The sequence below is a fragment of the Oncorhynchus keta genome, chromosome 12 (assembly GCF_023373465.1).
Source record: "Oncorhynchus keta strain PuntledgeMale-10-30-2019 chromosome 12, Oket_V2, whole genome shotgun sequence".
Taxonomy (NCBI): Eukaryota; Metazoa; Chordata; class Actinopteri; order Salmoniformes; family Salmonidae; genus Oncorhynchus; species Oncorhynchus keta.
In genome coordinates, this window is record NC_068432.1 from 50129611 (window position 1) to 50154936 (window position 25326).

The window sequence follows — 25326 nt, forward strand, 5'->3', positions numbered from 1 at the left end:
AGTGACTCTTGATGGACCAGATGGATGAACCCGTGGCTGGATCAGTAATGGACAAAGGGGCACCTCTTTGAGTCAGGCACCAGCAAGGTGGAGGAGGGGTACTGGTATGGGATGCTATCATTAAGGATGAGGCAGTTGGACCTTTTCGCGTTGAAGATGGACTGAAACTCAACTCCCAAACTTACTACCAGTTTCCGGAAGAATCTTTCTTCAATCAGTGGTACAGGAAGAAGTCCTCAGCATTCAAGAAGGCCATGATCTTTATGCAGGACAATGCTCCATCACATGCATCCAAGTACTCCACTGCTTGGCGAGCCAGCAAGGGCCTCAAAGATGCCCGAATAATGAGCTGGCCCGGTTCCTCACCTGACTTAAATCCTTTTGAGAACTTGTGGGCCCTTCTCAAATGTGAGATTTACAGTTGAGGGAAGACAATACACCTCTTTGAACTGCATTTGGGAGGCTCTTCAGCGAAAGTTGATTATGAACAGATCAAGAAACTGACAGACGCCATGGCAGTTATTGAAAAAAGGGTGGCTATATTGGTCACTGAATATTTTTGAAAGGCCAAAAATGTTATTTAGTTGTCATTTTGTGTTACTTATTTGTTACACTTACTCTAAAAATGTAGAATAAACAAGTGAGCTGGGAGAAATGTATTTTGTAATTTAGTTGCCTAATAATTGTGCACACTTATATATTCCCCTGAGAAAGACAAAACTCACTTTTCCTTTGTTAAACATTCAGGTTTGAGGTTCAATGACATTTTGGATTGACTGAGAGCATTGTGTTTGTTTCGCTACACTCGAAATAACATCTGTTAACCACGTGTATGTGACCAATAAAATTGAATTTGATTTGATTTTGAAACAGAGAAATGCACAATCAAACTTTAGCTAGCCGCCAACGCAAAATGTAAGTAGTTTCGAAATGACTGTCAAAAACACACATGCTTATGTCAATATCCTGACTGGTTTTAGATCGTAAAAAAAAAACGATGTACACCCTAGTTATGTAAGGTTTGACGCTGGTAGACGAGAAGCAAGTGTGAACATTGAATAGGACATGGAACAGGACAGCCTCTGGACATGAACACATAATGACATTAATGGTACATTTCTTCTCTTCCGGAAAGACACCCTTTTCTGCAAATAGAGATCTTCAAATTTATGGCCGTACCTGAGAGTAAACATCATTGATCATGATTGAGCACAAAAGAGGACTAATCACGCTCCCCTGCCTTGTACCGTTATCCACCAAGTAACTGCCTAATAGACTTCCCCACCGTCACCTGGAAAGACCTTCCAAACAGGAAGTCCTTTATCCAGTTGTACATTCTTCCTCCTACTCCCAAAACATCAAGCTTGATTAGCAACCCCTCCGTCCAAATCATATCGTACACCTTGTCCACGTGAAACAAAGACAGCCACAACCGTCTCCTTGTTCACCAGGGCCTTCCTGACCTCTTGTTCTACACGGAGCACTGGGTCCATAGTTCCTCTCCCCTTCCTCAACCCACTCTGATGTGGCGATACTAACCCCTTGCTATCCAAAAAGTAGGTTAGTCTCTCCGTGATCAAACGTTCCATAATCTTACATACATGAGATGTATTGGGCTATTGGCCTCGTTTGGTCCTGCCCTGGATTCCGGATCAGCACCAGTCCAGGTTGCTCCTTTCTCATTCTCTTTCTCCCCCTCTGACAGATTAGCTGAACTATTTGTATTTATTATGGATCTCCATTAGTTCCTGCCAAGGCAGCAGCTACTCTTCCTGGGGTTTATTATGGATCTCCATTAGTTCCTGCCAAGGCAGCAGCTACTCTTCCTGGGGTTTATTATGGATCTCCATTAGTTCCTGCCAAGGCAGCAGCTACTCTACCTGGGGATTATTATGGATCTCCATTAGTTCCTGCCAAGGCAGCAGCTACTCTTCCTGGGGTTTATTATGGATCTCCATTAGTTCCTGCCAAGGCAGCAGCTACTCTTCCTGGGGTTTATTATGGATCTCCATTAGTTCCTGCCAAGGCAGCAGCTATTCTACCTGGGGTTTATTATGAATCTCCATTAGTTCCTGCCAAGGCAGCAGCTACTCTTCCTGCGGTTTATTATGGATCTCCATTAGTTCCTGCCAAGGCAGCAGCTACTCTTCCTGGGGTTTATTATGGATCTCCATTAGTTCCTGCCAAGGCAGCAGCTACTCTTCCTGGGGTTTATTATGGATCCCCATTAGTTCCTGCCAAGGCAGCAGCTACTCTTCCTGGGGTTTATTATGGATCTCCATTAGTTCCTGCCAAGGCAGCAGCTACTCTACCTGGGGTTTATTATGGATCTCCATTAGTTCCTGCCAAGGCAGCAGCTACTCTTCCTGGGGTTTATTATGGATCTCCATTAGTTCCTGCCAAGGCAGCAGCTTCTCTTCCTGGGGTTTATTATGGATCTCCATTAGTTCCTGCCAAGGCAGCAGCTACTCTTCCTGGGGTTTATTATGGATCTCCATTAGTTCCTGCCAAGGCAGTGGCTACTCTACCTGGGGTTTATTATGGATCTCCATTAGTTCCTGCCAAGGCAGCAGCTACTCTTCCTGGGGTTTATTATGGATCTCCATTAGTTCCTGCCAAGGCAGCAGCTTCTCTTCCTGGGGTTTATTATGGATCTCCATTAGTTCCTGCCAAGGCAGCAGCTACTCTTCCTGGGGTTTATTATGGATCTCCATTAGTTCCTGCCAAGGCAGCAGCTACTCTACCTGGGGTTTATTATGGATCTCCATTAGTTCCTGCCAAGGCAGCAGCTACTCTTCCTGGGGTTTATTATGGATCTCCATTAGTTCCTGCCAAGGCAGCAGCTACTCTTCCTGGGGTTTATTATGGATCTCCATTAGTTCCTGCCAAGGCAGCAGCTACTCTTCCTGGGGTTTATTATGGATCTCCATTAGTTCCTGCCAAGGCAGCAGCTACTCTACCTGGGGTTTATTAAGGATCTCCATTAGTTCCTGCCAAGGCAGCAGCTACTCTTCCTCTGGGTTTATTATGGATCTCCATTAGTTCCTGCCAAGGCAGCAGCTACTCTTCCTGGGGTTTATTATGGATCTCCATTAGTTCCTGCCAAGGCAGCAGCTACTCTTCCTGGGGTTTATTATGGATCTCCATTAGTTCCTGCCAAGGCAGCAGCTACTCTTCCTGGGGTTTATTATGGATCTCCATTAGTTCCTGCCAAGGCAGCAGCTACTCTTCCTGGGGTTTATTATGGATCTCCATTAGTTCCTGCCAAGGCAGCAGCTACTCTTCCTGGGGTTTATTATGGATCTCCATTAGTTCCTGCCAAGGCAGCAGCTTCTCTTCCTGGGGTTTATTATGGATCTCCATTAGTTCCTGCCAAGGCAGCAGCTACTCTTCCTGGGGTTTATTATGGATCTCCATTAGTTCCTGCCAAGGCAGTGGCTACTCTACCTGGGGTTTATTATGGATCTCCATTAGTTCCTGCCAAGGCAGCAGCTACTCTTCCTGGGGTTTATTATGGATCTCCATTAGTTCCTGCCAAGGCAGCAGCTTCTCTTCCTGGGGTTTATTATGGATCTCCATTAGTTCCTGCCAAGGCAGCAGCTACTCTTCCTGGGGTTTATTATGGATCTCCATTAGTTCCTGCCAAGGCAGCAGCTACTCTTCCTGGGGTTTATTATGGATCTCCATTAGTTCCTGCCAAGGCAGCAGCTACTCTACCTGGGGTTTATTATGGATCTCCATTAGTTCCTTCCAAGGCAGCAGCTTCTCTCCCTGGGGTTTATTATGGATCTCCATTAGTTCCTGCCAAGGCAGCAGCTACTCTTCCTGGGGTTTATTATGGATCTCCATTAGTTCCTGCCAAGGCAGCAGCTACTCTTCCTGGGGTTTATTATGGATCTCCATTAGTTCCTGCCAAGGCAGCAGCTACTCTTCCTGGGGTTTATTATGGATCTCCATTAGTTCCTGCCAAGGCAGCAGCTACTCTACCTGGGGTTTATTAAGGATCCCCATTAGTTCCTGCCAAGGCAGCAGCTACTCTTCCTGGGGTTTATTATGGATCTCCATTAGTTCCTGCCAAGGCAGCAGCTACTCTTCCTGGGGTCCAGCTAAATTAAGGCAGTTACTGTATTATACAATTTGAAAAACATAATACATTTCACAACAGACTTCACAACACATTAAGTGTGTGGCTTCAGGCCAATACACTACTACCACTTTGCGGAATTGAAATTTAAAATGCTTGTCTTTCATAATTTGGTCAGTTATGCATGGAGGTGTAGGTTCAGAATTTGTTGTTGGCATGTCATGCTAAAGTTTGCTGATCTTTGCCAATGAAAACACATTAAAGTAATTGGCAATGGCAATGGGTTTGTGATGAATGAGCCATCTGATGGATCCGAGTTTTCAATTTTTGGCCAAAAGTTAATTTAAAAGTAAAAAAAAAGGCTTATTACAATCATATATTGTATCTTGTTTCATAGTACAGTTTCTTCTTCTACTTTTTTTTCCAGTTCAGTCACATTATTTCTCAATTTGCAGTATGTTTGCCAATTGGCTGTGAGGCCAGAATTATTTGCCATTCCTTTTGCCTCGTCCCTCTTAACCATGCAATTTTTTAAATTCCTAATCAATCCACAGGGATTTAACTTTTATTTATAGTTTTTTTCACCCCCTTTTTCTCCCCAATTTTGTGATATCCAATTGGTAGTTACGATCTTGTCTCATCGCTGCAACTCCCCAACAAACTCGGGAGAGGCGAAGGTCGAGAGTCATGCATCCTCTGAAACATGACCTGCCAAGCCACGCTGCTTCTTAACACACTGCTCACTTCACTTTGAAGCTTTTAATTTCAGTGCGCAGCTTGATGAAAACCAGGTCATATTTAGGTCATCCAGAAAATATACTTCTCTGTTAATATCAACTACATTATCAAGCATTTCACTCTTATTATCCATGTACTGACTGTTAGCACATGGTGGTCTATAGCAGCTTCCCACAAGAATGGGCTTCAGGTGAGTGAGCCAGGTGAGCCTTCAGTCATATTACTTCGGGGCGGCAGCGTAGCCTAGTGGTTAGAGCGTTGGACTAGTAACCGCAAGGTTGCAAGTTCAAACCCCTGAGCCGACAAGGTACAAAATCTGTCGTTCTGCTCCTGAACAGGCAGTTAACCCACTGTTCCTAGGCTGTCATTGAAAATAAGAATTTGTTCTTAACTGTTTATCTGACTGGATTTAGGACCACACGGAGTGGTCGGATAGGCTGTTTGGAGTGTTTATCTGACTGGATTTAGGACCACACGGACGTCTCAGAGTGGTCGGATAGGCTGTTTGGAGTGTTTATCTGACTGGATTTAGGACCACACGGACGCCACAGAGTGGTCGGATTGGCTTTTTGGAGTGTTTATCCGATGCCACAGAGCGGGCTGACAGGCTTTGTGAAAGCAAAGCTTCTGGAAGGCTAACTGGACCAGCACGGGAGAGTTGAGCATAGTGTGGATGTGTTGCACTCTTTCACCGAATTGTAAAAGAAAGCAGAACAGAAACCGGCTACTCTTTAGTTGACTGATGTAGCTGGCAAGGAAACTGCTGTTTCACTTAACAGAAAAAAAAGAGTGTTTATTTGCAGTGCTGAACTAGTGTGGTAACTGATGTGTGACATTAGCTAATGTTTCATTACCTCTCGACTGAGGTGAATAAATAAGGTACATTAGTGAGTGAGTAGCTATCACAGCCAGGTCAGCTCTAGCCTCTAGTTATCTGTCAGATAGCGATATGAGGCGGCTATTATTACTATCGAATAGCAGTTTGTATGGAAATGTTTAGTAGCCCTTTTTTTAACGTTTCAGAAGTAAATGAACATGGCAAGCTTTCACCAGTTGATGTTCCGTTAGAGAGAGCTGACCAATCAAACTAGACCTGAATCAAACGATGAACGGCCAAACGATTGAAGATTGATATTCTGACGTTTTTTTGTTTCCATGTGAGTTCTATTAGTCAGTATGGTAATGTGACGTTATTGATCTGTCAGTTTCCCTAGCTAATTCCTTACTTTTCACACTGACACAGTAATAAACAGCTCTGACATTACACTGTCATGGTGCACAGTAGAGGTCTGAGCAGCACCGATTTCTTCATCCCACTCCTGCCAGCACCTGCTGGCTTTCTGTCATATAAAATATATGGCAAATCAAAACTGGATGGTCTTCAGAGATAAATGGGAGGGGTTGAATGGAGCTGAAGGATGGGACTGGATGGTGTTCAGAGATAAATGGGAGGGGTTGAATGGAGCTGAAGGATGGGACTGGATGGTGTTCAGAGATAAATGGGAGGGGTTGAATGGAGCTGAAGAATGGGACTGGATGGTCTTCAGAGATAAATGGGAGGGGTTGAATGGAGCTGAAGGATGGGACTGGATGGTGTTCAGAGATAAATGGGAGGGGTTGAATGGAGCTGAAGGATGGGACTGGATGGTGTTCAGAGATAAATGGGAGGGGTTGAATGGAGCTGAAGGATGGGACTGGATGGTGTTCAGAGATAAATGGGAGGGGTTGAATGGAGCTGAAGGATGGGACTGGATGGTGTTCAGAGATAAATGGGAGGGGTTGAATGGAGCTGAAGAATGGGACTGGATGGTCTTCAGAGATAAATGGGAGGGGTTGAATGGAGCTGAAGAATGGGACTAAAAACAAATTCTCAGATACCCTCACGGTCCAGCTCTGAAGATCTGAACCTGAGGTAGAAGCCACCGGAGAGGGAGACAGAACAGAGGTCGAAGGAACTTGGACAAATGCTTTTGGCTATCATCTGTTACTGCCATATACTGTACATATCCAGTACTCTGATTGCCCTGTTCCTACTGCTCACCGATACGCCACACTCCTCCGTCCAATATGGGACTGCTCTCCACCCCCCTTAACACTAACGTTGCTCTCACGCAGTTATTCCCACTGTGCACTTCCCCTCTCATATTCACCTGAGCCATCACCTGATTACTCAGTTCCTTCCTGGAACTGATCTGCCCTTCCAATCACCCACCCGCCTACTCCCCCCACTGACTCCTCCTCCTCCCTCCGGCCTACTGTGGAACCGCCCCTCAGGTCCAGTCTCTGACAGCGATTATAGTAGGTCACCCACTGCTCCACTACCACGTATTCCTGTTCAACACCTTTGCCTCGCACCCTGTGAAGAAGTCCTTGCTTTATGAAAGTGTCACCACCCTCCACATCTCTGTCCCTATGAACCCCTACACTACACATCCCTGTACGATAAACGCCAAGGTCGGGTTTGAGCCATGTTCTCTGCACATAAATCACATCGGGTTTTGCTGACATATCCACAATGAACTGCTTGAACTACTTCCCATTGGCCAACAGGCTTCGAGCACTCCGTTACACACCTCTTTACAGGTCACATTCCCAAACCTCTGGCAGTTATAACATCTTAAAGGCTTTAGTACATAAGCCCTCAGACAATAACTTATACATCCTATTGTTCATTTGGCAGAATATAGAATACTGTCCTCTAATGTTTACATATTTTGCATTACTCATCGCATACAGTTGAAGTCGGAAGTTTACATACACTTAGGTTGGAGTCATTAACACTAGTTTACATACACTTAGGTTGGAGTCATTAAAACTAGTTCACATACACTTAGGTTGGAGTCATTAAAACTAGTTGACATACACTTAGGTTGGAGTCATTAAAACTAGTTCACATACACTTAGGTTGGAGTCATTAAAACTAGTTTACATACACTTAGGTTGGAGTCATTAAAACTAGTTTACATACACTTAGGTTGGAGTCATTAAAACTAGTTTACATACACTTAGGTTGGAGTCATTAAAACTAGTTCACATCCACTTAGGTTGGAGTCATTAAAACTAGTTTACATACACTTAGGTTGGAGTCATTAAAACTAGTTCACATACACTTAGGTTGGAGTCATTAAAACTAGTTTACATACACTTAGGTTGGAGTCATTAAAACTAGTTTACATACACTTAGGTTGGAGTCATTAAAACTAGTTCACATACACTTAGGTTGGAGTCATTAAAACTAGTTTACATACACTTAGGTTGGAGTCATTAAAACTAGTTTACATACACTTAGGTTGGAGTCATTAAAACTAGTTCACATCCACTTAGGTTGGAGTAATTAAAACTAGTTTACATCCACTTAGGTTGGAGTCATTAAAACTAGTTCACATACACTTAGGTTGGAGTCATTAAAACTAGTTTACATACATTTAGGTTGGAGTCATTAAATCTTGTTTTTCATCTACTCCACAAATTTCTTGTTAACAAACTATAGTTTTGGCAAGTCGGTTAGGACATCTACTTTATGCATGTCACGCTTGTTGAAATGAGTGAACCAAGGCGCAGCGTGCGAAGAGTTCCACATTATATTTAATAGAGACACTTACAACAAAACAAATAATTGAACAAAAGTGCAGTCACGGAGCACACACAACGCACTAACCAAAACAATAGCCCACAAAGCACTAACCAAAACAATAGCCCACAAAGCACTAACCAAAACAATAGCCCACAAAGCACTAACCAAAACAATAGCCCACAAAGCAGGTGGGAGAAAGGGCTTCCTAAATATGATCCCCAATGAGAGGCAACGATTACCAGCTGCCTCTAATTGGGAACCATACAAACCAGCCACATAGAAATTAAATGACTAGAACACCCCCCTAGTCACGCTCTGACCTAAACACCATAGAGAACTGAGGGCTCTCTATGGTCAGGGCGTGACAGTACCCCCCAAAGGTGCAGACTCTGGCCGCAAAACCTGAAACCAAATGGGGAGGGTGGGGGGGGTGACTAGTGTCGGTGGCGGCTCTGGTGCGGGTCGTAGCCCCAGCCCCGACCACGGATCCGGCCATGTAGCTGGGTTGGACGCCGCGCCCGGGCACCGGCGCCGTGGAAGGCTCCGGCCATGGAGAACCAAGGGCTCTCTATGGTCAGAGCGTGACAACATGACACAAGTAATTTTTTCAACAATTGTTTACAGACAGATTATTTCACTTATAATTCACTGTATCACAATTCTTGTGGGTCAGAAGTTTACATACACAAAGTTGACTGTGCCTTTAAACAGCTTGGAATATTCCAGAAAATTATGTCATGGCTTTAGAAGCTTCTGATAGGCTAATTGACATCATTTGAGTGAATTGGAGGTGTACCTGTGGATGTATTTCAAGGCCTACCTTCAAACTCAGTGCCTCTTTGCTTGACATCATGGGAAAATCTAAATAAATCAGCCTAGACCTTAGAAAAAAAATTGTAGACCTCCACAAGTCTGGTTCATCCTTGGGAGCAATTTCCAAATGCCTGAAGGTACCACGTTCATCTGTACAAACAATAGTACGCAAGTAGAAACACCATGGGACCAAGCAGCCGTTATACCACTCAGGAAGGAGACGCGCTCTGTCTCCTAGAGATGAACGTAATTTGGTGTGAAAAGTGCAAATCAATCCCAGAACAACAGCAAAGGACATTGTGAAGATGCTGGAGGAAACAGGTACAAAAGTATCTATATCCACAGTAAAACGAGTCCTATATCGACATAATCTGAAAGGCTGCTCAGCAAGGAAGAAACCAATGCTCCAAAACCACCATAAAAAAGCCAGACTACGGTTTGCAACTGCACATGGGGACAAATATTGTTCTTTTTGGAGAAAATACAAAAATAGTACTGTTTGGCCATAATGACCATCGTCATGTTTGGAGGAAAAAGGGGGAGGCTTGCAAGCCGAAGAATACCATCCAAACCGTGAAGCATGGGGGTGGCAGCATCATGTTGTGGGGGTTGCTTTGCTGCAGGAGGGACTGGTGCACTTCACAAAATAGACGGTATCATGAGGAGGAAAATGATTTGGACATATTGAAGCAACATCTCAAGACATCGGTCAGGAAGTTAAAGCTTGGTCGCCAATGGGTCTTCCAAATGGACAATGACTCCAAACATACTTCCAAAGTTGTGGCAAAATGGCTTAAAGACAACAAAGTCAAGGTATTGGAGGTGCCATCACAAAGCCCTGACCTCAATCCTATAGAAAATTTGCGGGCAGAACTGAAAAAGTGTGTGTGAGCAAGGAGGCCTACAAACTTGACTCAGTTACACCAGCTCTGTCAGGAGGAATGGGCCAAAATTCACCCAACTTATTGTGGGAAGCTTGTGGAAGGCCACCCGAAACATTTGACCCAAGTTAAGCAATTTAAAGGCAATGCTACCAAATACTAATTGAGTGTATGTAAACTTCTGACCCACTGGGAATGTGATGAAAGAAATTAAAATATTAAATAAATCATTATCTCTACTATTATTCTGACATTTCACATTCTTAAAATAAAGTGGTGATCCTAACTGATCTAAGACTGAGCATTTTTACAATAATTAAATATCAGGAATTGTGAAACTGAGTTTAAATGTATTTGGCCAAAGTGTATGTAAACTTCCGACTTAAACTGTATGTATATACTGTATTCTATTCTACTGTGTCTTAGTCAAGCTCCCATACCTTAACACTTTAGAATTGACATCTAATAAGTATTTGGCTTTAAATATACTTAATTATCAAAAGTAAATGTAATTGCTAAAATATATTTAACAATCAAAGTATAAGTATAATAATTTCAAATTCCATATCTTATACAAACTAGATGGCGCCATTTTCTTGTTTTTAAAATGTATGGATAGCCAGGGGAACACTTCAACACTCAGACATCAATTTTCCTGTCCTGCTACGCATTCAAAATGTGACGTGTACTTTTTTGGTTTCAGGGGAAATGTTAGGATTTAAAAAGTACATCATTTTCTTTAGGAATGTAAGCAAAGTAAAAGTTGACAAAAATAGATAGTAACCCCCCCCCCCCAAAAAAAAACAACCAAAGTAATGCTTTAAAGTATTTTTACTTAAGTACTTTACACCACGGGCCTTCCTCCTCCTCCTCCTCCTCGCTCTGAGCTGGAGATGGAAATGAAGTTGCTCTCCTCAACCTGTCTTTTCTTCCTCTCTACCTCCATAAACCTCTCAGTCCTCCCTTTACTAGGGAGTTTTTCCTAGCCACCGTGCTTCTACACCTGCTGTTTGGGGTTTTAGGCTGGGTTTCTGTACAGCACTTTGAGATATCAGCTGATGTACGAAGGGCTATATAAATACATTTGATTTGATTTGAGTCCTCTTCAAACTTGAGTTTTTGCATCCCACACCACATATCACCATATGAATGTTGTGATTGGTAAGATTATTTCCATTTAAATGTTGTTTTTTTTTAAATGGGATGATTGTAGTCTAATCGGGTGATTGTAGTCCAATCGGGTGATTGTAGTCTAATGGGATGATTGTAGTCTAATGGGATGATTGAAGTCTAATCGGGTGATTGTAGTCTAATGGGATGATTGTAGTCTAATGGGGTGATTGTAGTCTAATCGGGTGATTGTAGTCTAATCGGGTGATTGTAGTCTAATTGGGTTATTGTAGTCTAATGGGATGATTGTAGTCTAATCGGGTGATTGTAGTCTAATGGGATGATTGTACTCTTATCGGGTGAATGTAGTCTAATCGGGTGATTGTACTCTAATCGGGTGCACCAATGGTAGCAGAAAAGACAGTACCAAAGATTTTTTTTTTAATAACTAACCCAAGATAGACCACAGCCTGTCTTCTTCTTCTTCGATGGGGTTTAATGGCGGTTTGCGTCCAATGTTAATGGTTGCATTTACCACCACCAACTGGACGGGGCATTGAACGGGAGAAGAAAACAAATCAATTGCGGGATAGGGGGAAAAAAACAACATAATAGACATGTCAACAAACAAAACCCATTCCGTTGCCTTTAATCACAGTCCATTCTAAAATACATCCCTATACAGGCTCAGGGGACTGTGAGGGCGGAACATTTACTGCCAGAATTCCAAGCAAGGCCACAGCTGTGATATTACGAACCCCCCAAACTTTCAGCTGCATTCACATGATTCCAAGTTTCTCAGACCTCTTCTCCGCTTGTGCTGTACAGTTCATGACCATTGCAATAAATCATACAAAAGTCCACATTTTTAACATGTAACATTTCATCAACCCCTCGACTGCTTGAGAAACTTCATTGCTCTACTACTCTGCCACTCTTCTCATTGTCTCCAGATAGGAGACACACTGGCCCCCTTCACCCTACCATGGCTCTCCGGATAGAAGACACACTGGCTTCCTTCACCCTACCATGGCTCTCCAGATAGAAGACACACTGGCTTCCTTCACCCTACCATGGCTCTCCAGATAGGAGACACACTGGCCCCCTTCACCCTACCATGGCTCTCCAGATAGAAGACACACTGGCTTCCTTCACCCTACCATGGCTCTCCAGATAGGAGACACACTGGCCCCCTTCACCCTACCATGGCTCTCCAGATAGAAGACACACTGGCTTCCTTCACCCTACCATGGCTCTCCAGATAGGAGACACACTGGCCCCCTTCACCCTACCATGGCTCTCCAGATAGGAGACACACTGGCCCCCTTCACCCTACCATGGCTCTCCAGATAGGAGACACACTGGCCCCCTTCACCCTAACATGGCACTTCAGGAATTCAGGCGCATGTTCACTTACACAATTACAGCATTTTCACTTCATCTGGCATATGATTACTCTTCTCGCCTGGACACACTGGACATATGTACAAATCTTTTGCATTTATGACGCTGCAGGGGTTTGTGCACATTAACTCTTACAGGCTAACTCATGAATCCTAACTTTAAATGAGAAGGGAGAGAATCTTTAATCAAAGAACAACAGTAATGGATGATGTGAATGTTCTTTTCTCCATCCACCATACAGGTCAGTCGACGTGAGCCAACCACTCCATCGATGTCTTCAGCTATATCATCTGCCTTTACATCTTGTGCCACCCCAGAAATAAGCCCACTTTTGCTTCGAAAAATCCATACAGGAAACAGGAAACAGGAAACATTCCGCTTTTACACACTCCTTCTGCTCCGTAAGACACACACAATCTAAATAAGACCACTTCTTGTAACTCTCACCGACTCCACCATTTCCATAGATTTTCCTTGAGACATTAAACACATTTCCCAGGTAGCATTGGAGCCAAGTCTAAGGGTTTCCTAGTTCCCACCACAACTTGACATCTCTTGTTTCCCTTCTCCTTCAACACGGTAACCCACTCCTTCTCTGGCCTCCCAAGTGGTGCAGTGGTCTAAGACACTACATCTCAGTATTAGAGACGTCACTACAGACAACCTAGTTCAAATCCAGACTGTATCACAGCCGGCCGTGATTGGGAGTCCCATAGGGCGGTGCACTATTGGTCCAGTGTTGTCCGAGATTGGCCGGTGTAGGCCGTCATTGTAAATAAAAATTAGTTCTTAAATGACTTGCCTAGTTAAATAAAGGTAAAATAAATTCTCCCTCTGTGTGCTATTATCTTCACCTGACTCACAAGCGGTTTCAAAAAAAAGTGTTAATGCCATGTCTACAGACCTCTGAATTAAAATGAACCTCAGTTATTTACCTAGACCTTCCTATTGGTTGATTCTGGTACCTCCCAAGTGGATCATTTGGAATCTGACTCTTCCTCCTGGGTTAGCAAGTTGGACATTTCAAAGTTTCCAACATGATGTGAACGAGACATAAGGCAGAGACAGAATAGGAAGCGAGACTCGCTAATGTTTTACATTTTTTGGGGATCAATGAAAGTCAATGTGAGAATTTCAATTGCATAATCTTTGTGTCCTCTCCACTCACCTTGTTCTCAAAACCCATTGGATGAAAAAGCCAGAGTTCTCTCCCCTCTGACCTTCTCCTCCAATGGATTTTCAGAAGGAGGCGAGGAGAGAGAATGCAAGGAGTATACAATCGAGAGTCCCCCAATTAACTAAGTAGACCATATCCAGCAGCTATTGCATTGGTGTCTATGGGAGACACCTAGTTAAGTAGACCGGAACTGATCTATTTTTTTTCAGTAGTAAACGGCCTGAGTGAACTATCTTCATTTATCCACCATCTTTGATTAAGGTTATTTACATTTACATTACATTTAAGTCATTTAGCAGACGCTCTTATCCATGCCGTGTTCAAAACAACTCAGAACTCGGAAATCTTCTACCCATGACTTCGGTGCGTTCAAAACATCTGGGAAGTGAAAAAAACTCACTCTGAAAACTTGCTTCGAACTGTCATAATTATGGCTCTACAATTTCCCTTCTTAAAATCTGATTTAAACCTAACCCTAACCTTAACCCTAGCCACACTGCTAACCTTATGTTAACCCTAACCTTAACCCTAGCCACACTGCTAACCTTATGCTAACCCTAACCTTAACCCTAGCCACACTGCTAACCTTATGCTAACCCTAACCTTAACCCTAGCCACACTGCTAACCTTATGCTAACCCTAACCTTAACCCTAGCCACACTGCTAACCTTATGCTAACCCGAACCTTAACCCTAGCCACACTGCTAACCTTATGCTAACCCTAACCTTAACCCTAGCCACACTGCTAACCATATGCTAACCCTAACCTTAACCCTAACCACACTGCTAACCTTATGCTAACCCTAACCTTAACCCTAGCCACACTGCTAACCTTATGCTAACCCTAACCTTAACCCTAGCCACACTGCTAACCTTATGCTAACCCTAACCTTAACCCTAGCCATACTGCTAACCTTATGCTAACCCTAACCTTAACCCTAGCCACACTGCTAACCTTATGCTAACCCTAACCTTAACCCTAGCCACACTGCTAACCTTATGCTAACCCTAACCTTAACACTAGCCACACTGCTAACCTTATGCTAACCCTAACCTTAACCCTAGCCACACTGCTAACCTTATGCTAACCCTAACCTTAACCCTAGCCACACTGCTAACCATATGCTAACCCTAACCTTAACCCTAACCACACTGCTAACCTTATGCTAACCCTAACCTTAACCCTAGCCACACTGCTAACCTTATGCTAACCCTAACCTTAACCCTAGCCACACTGCTAACCTTATGCTAACCCTAACCTTAACCCTAGCCATACTGCTAACCTTATGCTAACCCTAACCTTAACCCTAACCTTAACCCTAGCCACACTGCTAACATTATGCTAACCCTAACCTTAACCCTAGCCACACTGCTAACCTTATGCTAACCCTAACCTTAACACTAGCCACACTGCTAACCTTATGCTAACCCTAACCTTAACCCTAGCCACACTGCTAACCTTATGCTAACCCTAACCTTAACCCTAGCCACACTGCTAACCTTATGCTAACCCTAACCTTAACCCTAGCCACACTGTTAACCTTATGCTAACCCTAACCTTAACCCTAGCCACACTGCTAACCTTATGCTAACCCTAACCTTAACCCTAGCCACACTGCTAACCTTATGCTAACCCTAACCTTAACCCTAGCCACACTGCTAACCTTATGCTAACCCTAACCTTAACCCTAGCCACACTGCTAACCTTATGCTAACCCTAACCTTAACCCTAGCCACACTGCTAACCATATGCTAACCCTAACCTTAACCCTAGCCACACTGCTAACCTTATGCTAACCCTAACCTTAACCCTAGCCACACTGATAACCTTATGCTAACCCTAACCTTAAATTAAGACCAAAAAGCACAATTTTGTTTTCATGAATTTTTACAATATTGATAATTATGACTAATGACCACCCCAAAGGTTAATCGGTTAGTGCTAGCCGGTATCCTTGGGACGTCCCTACCCTAAACCCTAATCTTAAACCTTCCCCTTCCCTTACCTCTAACCCTTACCTTTACCATTGTACATTTCTACTTCAATGGGGATCCCAGATAGCAAGGGTTCTGATTAGAGGAGTGCAGCTACGACTGGAAGTTACTTTTTTGTAGTAAGTTAGGAGAATTTACTCAGCAGGTTAGGATAATTAACATGGCAGGGTAGGAGACGTTGCCTAAAAACCTTTAGGCCTACCTATAGAAAAATTCAAAAACAACTACTCTGCGTCTCTGCCCAGCCTGGCAAGAGTATCCCAAAGTGTGTTTTAGCATCCCCAGTGGCTCTGTGTGTTTAGCATCCCCAGTGGCTCTGTGTGTTTTAGCATCCCCAGTGGCTCTGTGTGTTTAGCATCCCCAGTGGCTCTGTGTGTTTAGCATCCCCAGTGGCTCTGTGTATTTAGCATCCCCATTGGCTCTGTGTGTTTTAGCATCCCCAGTGGCTCTGTGTGTTTAGCATCCCCAGTGGCTCTGTGTGTTTAGCATCCCCAGTGGCTCTGCAAGGCAGAGAGGATATTCTCCACAGCTGGCCTGCTCTCCAGGCACCATCGCATGAGCCTGAAGCCACAGACTCTGGCCAAACTCGTGCTTCTAAAAAGGAATGCAAAGGCATTGTAGACTGAGGCTTATAAGGTATTTTACTTTGAATTTGTATTTATTTATTTATTTTAAATTCTTATTTACATTGACGGCCTAACAAAAGACGAAAGGCTTCCTGCGGGGACAGGGGCCTGGGACTAAAAAGGTTAAATAAATACAATATAAATATAGGAAAAAACACACATCCCGACAAGAGAGACAACACTACATCAAGAGACACCTAAGACAATAACATAGCAAGGCAGCAACACATGACAACACAGCATGGTAGCAACACAACATAACAACAACATGGTAGCAACACACCATGGTAGCAGCACAAAACATGGTAAAAACATTATTGGGCACAGACAACAGCACAAAGGGCAAGAAGGTAGAGACACATTCATTAAGGTGTCTGTAATTTAATACACGTGGCAAAAACTAATGTACACATTAATAAATAGATTTCTATTAGCTTCCAGAATATTTGTTGCAATGGTGGGGGAGTGTCAAGAGCAGTCATTTTACCTTTATTTAACTAGGCAAGTCAGTTAAGAACACATTTTTCAATGACAGCCTAGGAACAGTGGGTTAACTGCCTGTTTAGGGGTAGAACAACCTTGTCAGCTTGGGGGTTTGAACTTGCAACCTTCCGGTTATGAGTACAACACTCTAACCACCAGGCTACCCTGCCACCCCATTTAGTGTATATATGAACTCATTAGTCACAACCGATAGCAACGATCAAAGTCAGAGAGGAAGAGGTGAAGCGAGAGGTTTTACTCGTCCAAAATCTGTCCTCGTGAGATAAGACCTTTTCGTATGGAGGTCTATGAGAGACTGTCGAATTACGTGAGGCTTATTTGATCCAATAGAAGTTTTGTAATCTTTAGGCTGTTAAAAACTTTGAGAAAAATAACTTTGTTGTTCACACAGCAATCTGCCCTCTCATTAGCTAGAATGGCCGCACATGATCTCGCATGCCTTCAATCATTGAGGACTTGTATTTCCATTGTTAGAGTGATAACTCGGCTATCTTGTCAATATTACAGGATCATCGCTCCTGTTCACAGTAAATTGGGTCCGTGGAGAAAAAATGTTTGATTGGTTCTATAGTTTCATCATGTTCTGTTAACATGACGACAAAGTGTATTTATTGCTTCATTTAAAAACCCTGACAACAATGCAACACAACATTGTAATTTCTACATTTTAGAATGATTTGAAAGCTACTAGGCTGAGATCGTTATAAAAAAAAACCCAGATACTTCCCCTTTCAAAGGTCAATTGAAAGCCACACCTACTATACCTGATGCTATATAAACTGATCACAGGAGGGAACTTGCCAGTGAATGTGTTCAAAGGTGAGTGTGTTGGTTAAGTTCTAAGTTAAGTTCTAAGTTAAGTTCTAAGTTAAGTTCTAAGTTAAGTTCTAAGTTAAGTTCTAAGTTAAGTTCTAAGTTAAGTTCTAAGTTAAGTTGGAAAATGTAGGTAGACCCTCTTTGGACATTAACTATGTGTAAAACTGTTTGACAGCTTTAACTCCTCAAAAAAGACACCTATCCCAGGACTGCAAAGAGAATGGTAAGTACGTTTTCATTAGCTGATTGGGTTTTTCTTTGGAATTGTACCCCCCCATTGGCAGCCAATGTTCCTTCTCCTCCCAGCTTGTGTTGTATTGGGACTATGATTTCAGTTTCCAGAGACTGGGCTCACAATCCCTCAACTTCATAACAGTTCACACCATTCTCTCTCTGACTTTTCAAAGTGATTGTTGGCCTAAGGAGTTTCTTTTTTTAAAATTTGACAGAGGGAGTGCATTTCTGTCCACATTGGCCAAGCAGGAGTCCAGATGGGCAATGCATGCTGGGAGTTGTATTGTCTAGAGCATGGTTTCCAGCCAGATGGGACCATCCATGAGAACACTGCTCCTCAATTGACTGACTCATCGTTTGGCACTTTCTTCAGTGAGACTGGGGCTGGGAAATATGTTCCCAGGGCCATCTTCTTAGATCTGGAGCCTACTGTTGTGGGTGAGGAAGAGGAAGCTGCATGTATAGTCGTGGTCTGCCTTAACCTGGTCTCAAATCTGTTTTGTGCTTTTGCTTACACCTACGTGTCATTGAATGACCTTAAAAGAGTTTTGAAGACTGCACAAACAGATCTGGGAGCAGGCTCTGTCTGCCCCAAATTGGCAAACAGTTCATGGTATGCATTTTGTAATGAAGTGTTTAGCCTTTGATGCTGTCCTGTCCTGTGTGGTATAACATCGCCTTCTTATATTGTGTTCATATGTATGTCCATGATTTCTGTTGTAGATGAGATCAGGAATGGCCACTACCGTCAGCTGTATCACCCTGAACAACTCATCAGTGGCAAGGAAGACGCTGCCAATAACTACGCTCGTGGCCATTACACCATCGGCAAGGAGATTGTGGACTCTGTCATGGACAGGATGCGTAAAATTGTGCGTTGCTGAATGTTTAAAGGGCCACTGCTGTTTACTGTCCAGTTTAGATAATTTAAACTCATATCATTGACTGGTTAGCTTGGCTCAACTATCATAACCCCAGAAAATAAGATTGTTTTACTGCTGAATCTTTAGTTTAAAATCTTTCAAAGCTCCAACTTTGGGTGAATTACTAATGATCCCATGTCTTCTGTCATCAGGCTGACCAATGCACTGGACTACAAGGGTTCCTTATCTTCCATAGTTTTGGCGGAGGGACCGGCTCTGGTTTTGGGGCCCTGTTGATGGAACGCCTGTCTGTGGATTACGGCAAGAAGTCCAAACTAGAATTCTCAGTCTACCCTGCTCCCCAGGTGTCCACGGCAGTGGTGGAGCCCTACAACTCCATCCTGACCACCCACACCACCCTGGAGCACTCGGACTGCTCTTTCATGGTGGACAACGAGGCCATCTTTGACATCTGCAAGCGTAACCTGGGAGTGGAGCGGCCATCTTACACCAACCTGAACCGCCTAATCGCCCAGATTGTCTCCTCCATCACAGCCTCCCTTCGCTTCGATGGAGCTCTCAACGTAGACCTGACAGAGTTCCAGACCAACCTTGTGCCTTACCCCCGTATCCACTTTCCCCTGGTCACCTATGCCCCCATCATCTCAGTAGAAAAGGCCTACCACGAGCAGCTCTCTGTCCCCGAGATCACCAACTCCTGCTTTGAGCCGGCTAACCAGATGGTGAAGTGTGATCCCAGACGCGGTAAGTACATGGCCTGCTGCTTGTTGTACCGCGGCGACGTGGTTCCCAAAGATGTCAACGCAGCCATCGCCAGCATCAAGACCCGGCGCAGCATCCAGTTTGTAGATTGGTGTCCCACTGGGTTCAAGGTGGGGATCAACTACCAACCCCCTACGGTGGTTCCTGGAGGAGACCAGGCCAAGGTCCAGAGGGCTGTGTGTATGCTGAGTAACACCACAGCCATCGCCGAGGCTTGGAGTCGTCTGGACCACAAGTTTGACCTGATGTATGCCAAGAGAGCCTTCGTGCACTGGTACGTGGGTGAGGGCATGGAGGAGGGGGAGTTTTCTGAGGCCAGAGAGGACATGGCTGCTCTGGAGAAGGACTATGAGGAGGTGGGGGCAGACTCTGGGGATGCCTGTGAGGACGAGGAGGATGAATACTAAATCCTGTTTGACAGTCCTTGTTCTACAGTAACGTCTAATAAAAACAAATGTTTTGAGTTGCACCTTTCATGTGTCATTTAGAGTTTTTTTTAAAAGATGGCTTGGCTGGCATTTGGTTGTAACTAGGTTGAAGGGTCACATGATGGGTTAGTTAAGTTTTTGTGGGAGATGCTGATTGGTCCTCATTATTTTTTTTGCCTTGCTGATCATGCTAGCGGTCATAACAAATGTTCCCTCCAAGCTGTGCTCAGGCATGCAGCTCCCCTCAGACTGCCGACAGATAAATATCAGCACGCACGAGACTGCACTCTACTCAACTTTCTAGTTTCCCCCCCTTTAAAAAAAAAAACTAGAAATATTTTTCTCTGTGGGAAGTGTCAATGTAACATACCAACACAAAATTAACCATGGCACACTTGGTGTACAAACTTGAAGGCATCTGTGTAGGATTCTATTGCGTGACTCCGGCAGTACTCTTACAGTCCAGCGCACCCGCATGTTTGACACACGGTAAACTGAGCTGCAGTAGGCCTACACGCAAATTGCCATATGGCTCTGTACCATTCACTTTGAAGTGGACTGATTTTTACAGCATAAGCGGTCGTACGTAGATGTGCTTGGTTTCAGATCAAATCGGCAGCTGCATGTAGCCACCTGTGCACATTTCTTTAAATTCTTCGCTAGTTTGAGTTATCAGCCCAGTTATAGCTAATTTCTAGTCTGTTTTAAAGTGCCAGTGTTGTATTTTGAGGCTTAGTTTAAGTACCCAATTGGCAGAGGGTAACATGTCTGATCCGCTAATGGTATGGGAATAATGCAATTCATTTTGTAAAGTGGTTGCTTTTTTTTCCAGTCACCTTGTCTGAAGGATACGTGGAACTAATGTCAAACCCTGCATGTTTTCAAGTCTCATGGATTGTTTACCTACAGAGCATCACACATTTTCTGCTACTGTAGGCTGAATGATAGAACAGATATTTCCATGTTAAAGGCCTACATTATGATCACGTAGTTTTAAGTAGGCTAACTTAGTGGGTACAGACTCTCTTCACACTAAACGTGAGCCAGAATATACATTTTTTTTTTTTTTGCAACTCAGGAGATGTGAAATTTGCTCAGTTTTGAAAAAGGGAACGTTGGTCATGACTGAAGCCAAGCGTGAGTTGGCTTGGGTGTGGTTTGATGTAGGAGATTTCTTGGGTGTGTCCTCATCACCAAGCTGTGCCATCTGTTAAAACCTTGCCCAAAAGCAGTTTCCTCCCACTTAAACTTCCTGTAGGTTGAGCTGAATTACAGGTAGATTATGGCGAGATGCAGGTGGAAGCTTTCAATAAATTGGTAGCCTACATCGTAATATGAGAATGCAATTGTTGAATTTATGTAGATATTATGTACCGTTTTGATAACTTTCAAATGTAACTGGTCCATGTAGAATAAGCCCTTTACATAATACATAATAATAATAATACAGAATACATTTGCTACAAACGAATTAGCAAATCCGATTTGTAACTTTGGCTAGGTAAGTTAGATACCTAGTTACATAACCAGAAGTATCTAGACAATACACAATAAATGTGTATAAGCTATGACCTAACTAAGTTGTAATGAGGTAGCTAGCTAGAGTTAGCTAACGACAGTGGTGGAAAAAGTACCCAATTCTCATCATTTAGTGAAAGTAAAGATACCTTAATATAAAATAACTCAAGTAAAATATTACTTGAGTAAAAGTCTAAAAGTATTTTGTTTTAAATATACTTAAGTACCAAAAGTAAATGTAATTTCTAAAATATACTCAAGTATCAAGAATGTAAAATTACTTATATTAAGCAAACCAGGTAAGACAATTTTAAATAAATGTATTTATCGATAGCCAGAGAGCTGCTATAACACTCAGACACCATTTACAAACTAAGCATTTGTGTTTAGTGAGTCCGCCAGATCAGAGGCAGTAGAGATGACCAGGGATGTTCTCTGTTTAGTGAGTCCTCCAGATCAGAGACAGTAGGGATGATCAGGGATGTTTTCTGTTTAGTGAGTCCTCCAGATCAGAGGCAGTAGAGATGACCAGGGATGTTCTCTGTTTAGTGAGTCCTCCAGATCAGAGACAGTAGGGATGATCAGGGATGTTTTCTGTTTAGTGAGTCCTCCAGATCAGAGGCAGTAGGGATGACCAGGGATGTTCTCTGTTTAGTGAGTCCTCCAGATCAGAGACAGTAGAGATGACCAGGGATGTTCTCTGTTTAGTGAGTCCTCCAGATCAGAGGCAGTAGAGATGACCAGGGATGTTCTCTGTTTAGTGAGTCCTCCAGATCAGAGACAGTAGAGATGACCAGAGATGTTCTCTGTTTAGTGAGTCCTCCAGATCAGAGGCAGTAGAGATGACCAGGGATGTTCTCTGTTTAGTGAGTCCTCCAGATCAGAGGCAGTAGAGATGACCAGGGATGTTCTCTGTTTAGTGAGTCCACCAGATCAGAGGCAGTAGAGATGACCAGGGATGTTCTCTGTTTAGTGAGTCCACCAGATCAGAGGCAGTAGAGATGACCAGGGATGTTTTCTTGATAAGTGTGTGAATTGGACCATATTCCTGTCTTGCTAAGCATTCAAAATGTAACGAGTACTTTTGGGTGTCTGTAAAAGTCAAATTTGTCAAATAAATAGTAAAGTAAAGTACCACAAAAAATGACTTAATTAGTACTTTAAAATATTTTACTTAAGTACTTTACACTACTGGCTAGCGAAGCAGTCTAGCTAACGTTAGCTAGCAAGGCAGGCTAGCTAAGCTGTACTTTCTTTGCTAAAAATGTTATCTGCCTCGCTAGCTAAAGTTAGCTAACCTGCCTTGCTTTATCAAACGATAGCTACCTACATAACCAGCAAAATGTTATCTAGTGTCGTTAGCTAAATTACACAAGAGAGGTCATTATATTCCAGTATCTCTGGTTATACCCACCACCACCGGCCATTGCACACCAAGCTAGTGTTACTGGTGCAGACTTTGGGACCAACGAACCCCAACCACCTATAACACAAACTAAGGTCCTTCAGCAGGGCATTCAAAGGATATAACTTTGGTTGTGGAGACATGGTCGCAGCAGCGCTTTTCAACCTCAGGAGGCTGAAGAAATTCGGCTTGTCACCAAAAACACTCACAAACTTTTACAGATGCACAATTGAGAACATCCTGTCAGTCTGTATCGCAGCCTGGTACGGCAACTGCTCCGCCCACAACCGTAAGGCTCTCCAGAGGGTATTGAGGTCTGCACAACGCATCACCGGGGACAAACTACCTGCCCTCCAGGACACCTACACCACCCGATGTCAGAGGAAGGACAAAAAGATCATCAAGGACAACAACCACCCGAGCCACTGCCTGTTCATCCCGCTATCATCCAGAAGGCGAGGTCAGTACAGGTGCATCAAAGCTGGGACCGAGAGACTGAAAAAACAGCTTATATCTCAAAGCCATCAGACTGTTAAACAGCCACCACTAACATTGAGTGGCTGCTGCCAACACACTGACTCAAATCTCTATCCACTTTAATAATAAAACATTGGATGTAATAAATGTATCACTAGTCACTTTAAACAATGCCACTTTATATAATGTTTACATACCCTACATTACTCATCTCATATGTGTATATACTGTACTCTATACCATCTACTGCATCTTGCCTATGCCGTTCGGCCATCGCTCATCCATATATTTATATGTACATATTCTTATTCTTTGTTGTTGCGAAATTGTTAGATTACTTGTTAGATATTACTGCATGGTCGGAACTAGAAGCACGAGCATTTGGCTACACTCACATTAACATCTGCTAACCGTGTGTATGGGACCGACAAAACTTGATTTGATTTGGTCAATCAATATAGGTCTGCCTTCCTTTGAATGCATTGGGGGCAATGACACAACAGAGCCCCATTCAATGAAGGGAAGCGAAGTGGACGGAGGGGCGTTTTGAAGATGGAGTTTGTCAATATGATTTGTTAACATAATTGTAATCCAAGCCTTACTTTAATTTACTCATTGTAATGCACTGAGGTTTCAAACTTTGTTTTAGACGAGACCAAAATTGTCCTATTTACACTTTGTAGTGAATATTTTTTGACACTAGAATACGTGTTTCTGACTCATATCGATGCCACATCAAAGGGATTAGTTGCTTTTCAGCAGCATTTACTCTTTAAGCAAAATATTGCAAATTGCAACAGTTTTGACGCTCTTCAAGTTGTTCTTCTCCCTCAGTGTTGCCAAAATATAAATGTTAAGGCTACAGTTGAAGATCATTTATTTGCCATTTTAAAAGCATGCTGACTGATAACAATAGAAAACCGAAGAATGACAAACCAATCAAAATGGTTGCTTTTTTATTTAATTGTAAATAAGTTTAACATTTAATTTTTTACAAAAAAATATTGTAACTTTTTTTTGCAGTCTTTACATTCCAAAAAATAAAGATAACTATGATAAATATAAGGATTATGTTTGACTGCTGCAATGAAAAGCCTTCAGCTGTATAACAGGAAACAGGACTTTGGGACTGAGGAAAGTAGGTTAATTACTATGGTGCTCAAGCACAAAACAAGTAGTGCTGTGTGTGTACACTGATGTCTATGGCTGTACATGTAGAATGGTTTTCATTTTATGGTGTATACTTTACCTATGCAATTCTCCTGATAGTTGTTGTATCCCAATTTTGTCCTGTTTCTAATGACTGTTTTACAAAATGCACCATAGAGTCTGACAGTGGACTTAAACCAGCGCGGAGGCTGCTGAGGGGAGCACGGCTCAACATAATGGCCGGAACGGAGCAAATGGAATGGCATCAAACACATGGAAACCATGGAAACCACGTGTTTGATGTATTTGATACCATTCCACGGATTCCGCTCCAGTCATTACCTGGAGCCTGTCCTCACCAATCAAGGTGCCACCAACCTCCTGTGAATGAGACCCTCTTCATTCAATGTTCTGTAGTTCCATTACAGACCAAGGCACATGGTTGCTACAGAGTAAATACAGAGGCCAAAGACAAATGAACATCAAAATATGAAATGACAGATTAGACTTATAATAGAGAAGAAAACGCTAACATTTACTAATTTTTCAAATTATACATTTCTATTGCTGCTTTTCTATTTTTCAACAAGAATAACTAATACTGAATACGTAAGTGCATGGCATCTCATAAACAAGCGAGTAACAAGTCAAACAGTATCTAATAAATTCACAACAAGTAATCTAACAAAGCAAAAGTTCTGCTACTTTTGTTTGGCATATCATATTAATACGAACAGTCAGCTGGGT

The 25326-nt window shown here is 42.9% G+C and overlaps 1 protein-coding gene and 1 long non-coding RNA gene across 2 annotated transcripts; both read left to right on the forward strand.

The window, feature by feature from the left end:
• The first annotated feature begins 7570 nt into the window (after nucleotides 1–7570).
• Nucleotides 7571–8121, forward strand: LOC127906440 (uncharacterized). Its single transcript, XR_008061382.1, has 3 exons — nucleotides 7571–7656; nucleotides 7762–7831; nucleotides 7867–8121. It is a non-coding gene; the product is annotated as an uncharacterized LOC127906440 (long non-coding RNA).
• Nucleotides 8122–17778: 9657 nt separating this feature from the next.
• LOC118391584 (tubulin alpha-8 chain-like) lies at nucleotides 17779–20071 on the forward strand. The gene is made up of 4 exons (XM_035783101.2): nucleotides 17779–17945; nucleotides 18172–18394; nucleotides 18680–18828; nucleotides 19032–20071. The coding sequence occupies exons 1-4, from the start codon at nucleotides 17943–17945 to the stop codon at nucleotides 20007–20009; spliced, it is 1353 nt and encodes a 450-aa protein (XP_035638994.2). The 5' UTR covers nucleotides 17779–17942; the 3' UTR covers nucleotides 20010–20071.
• The last annotated feature ends 5255 nt before the right edge of the window (nucleotides 20072–25326 follow it).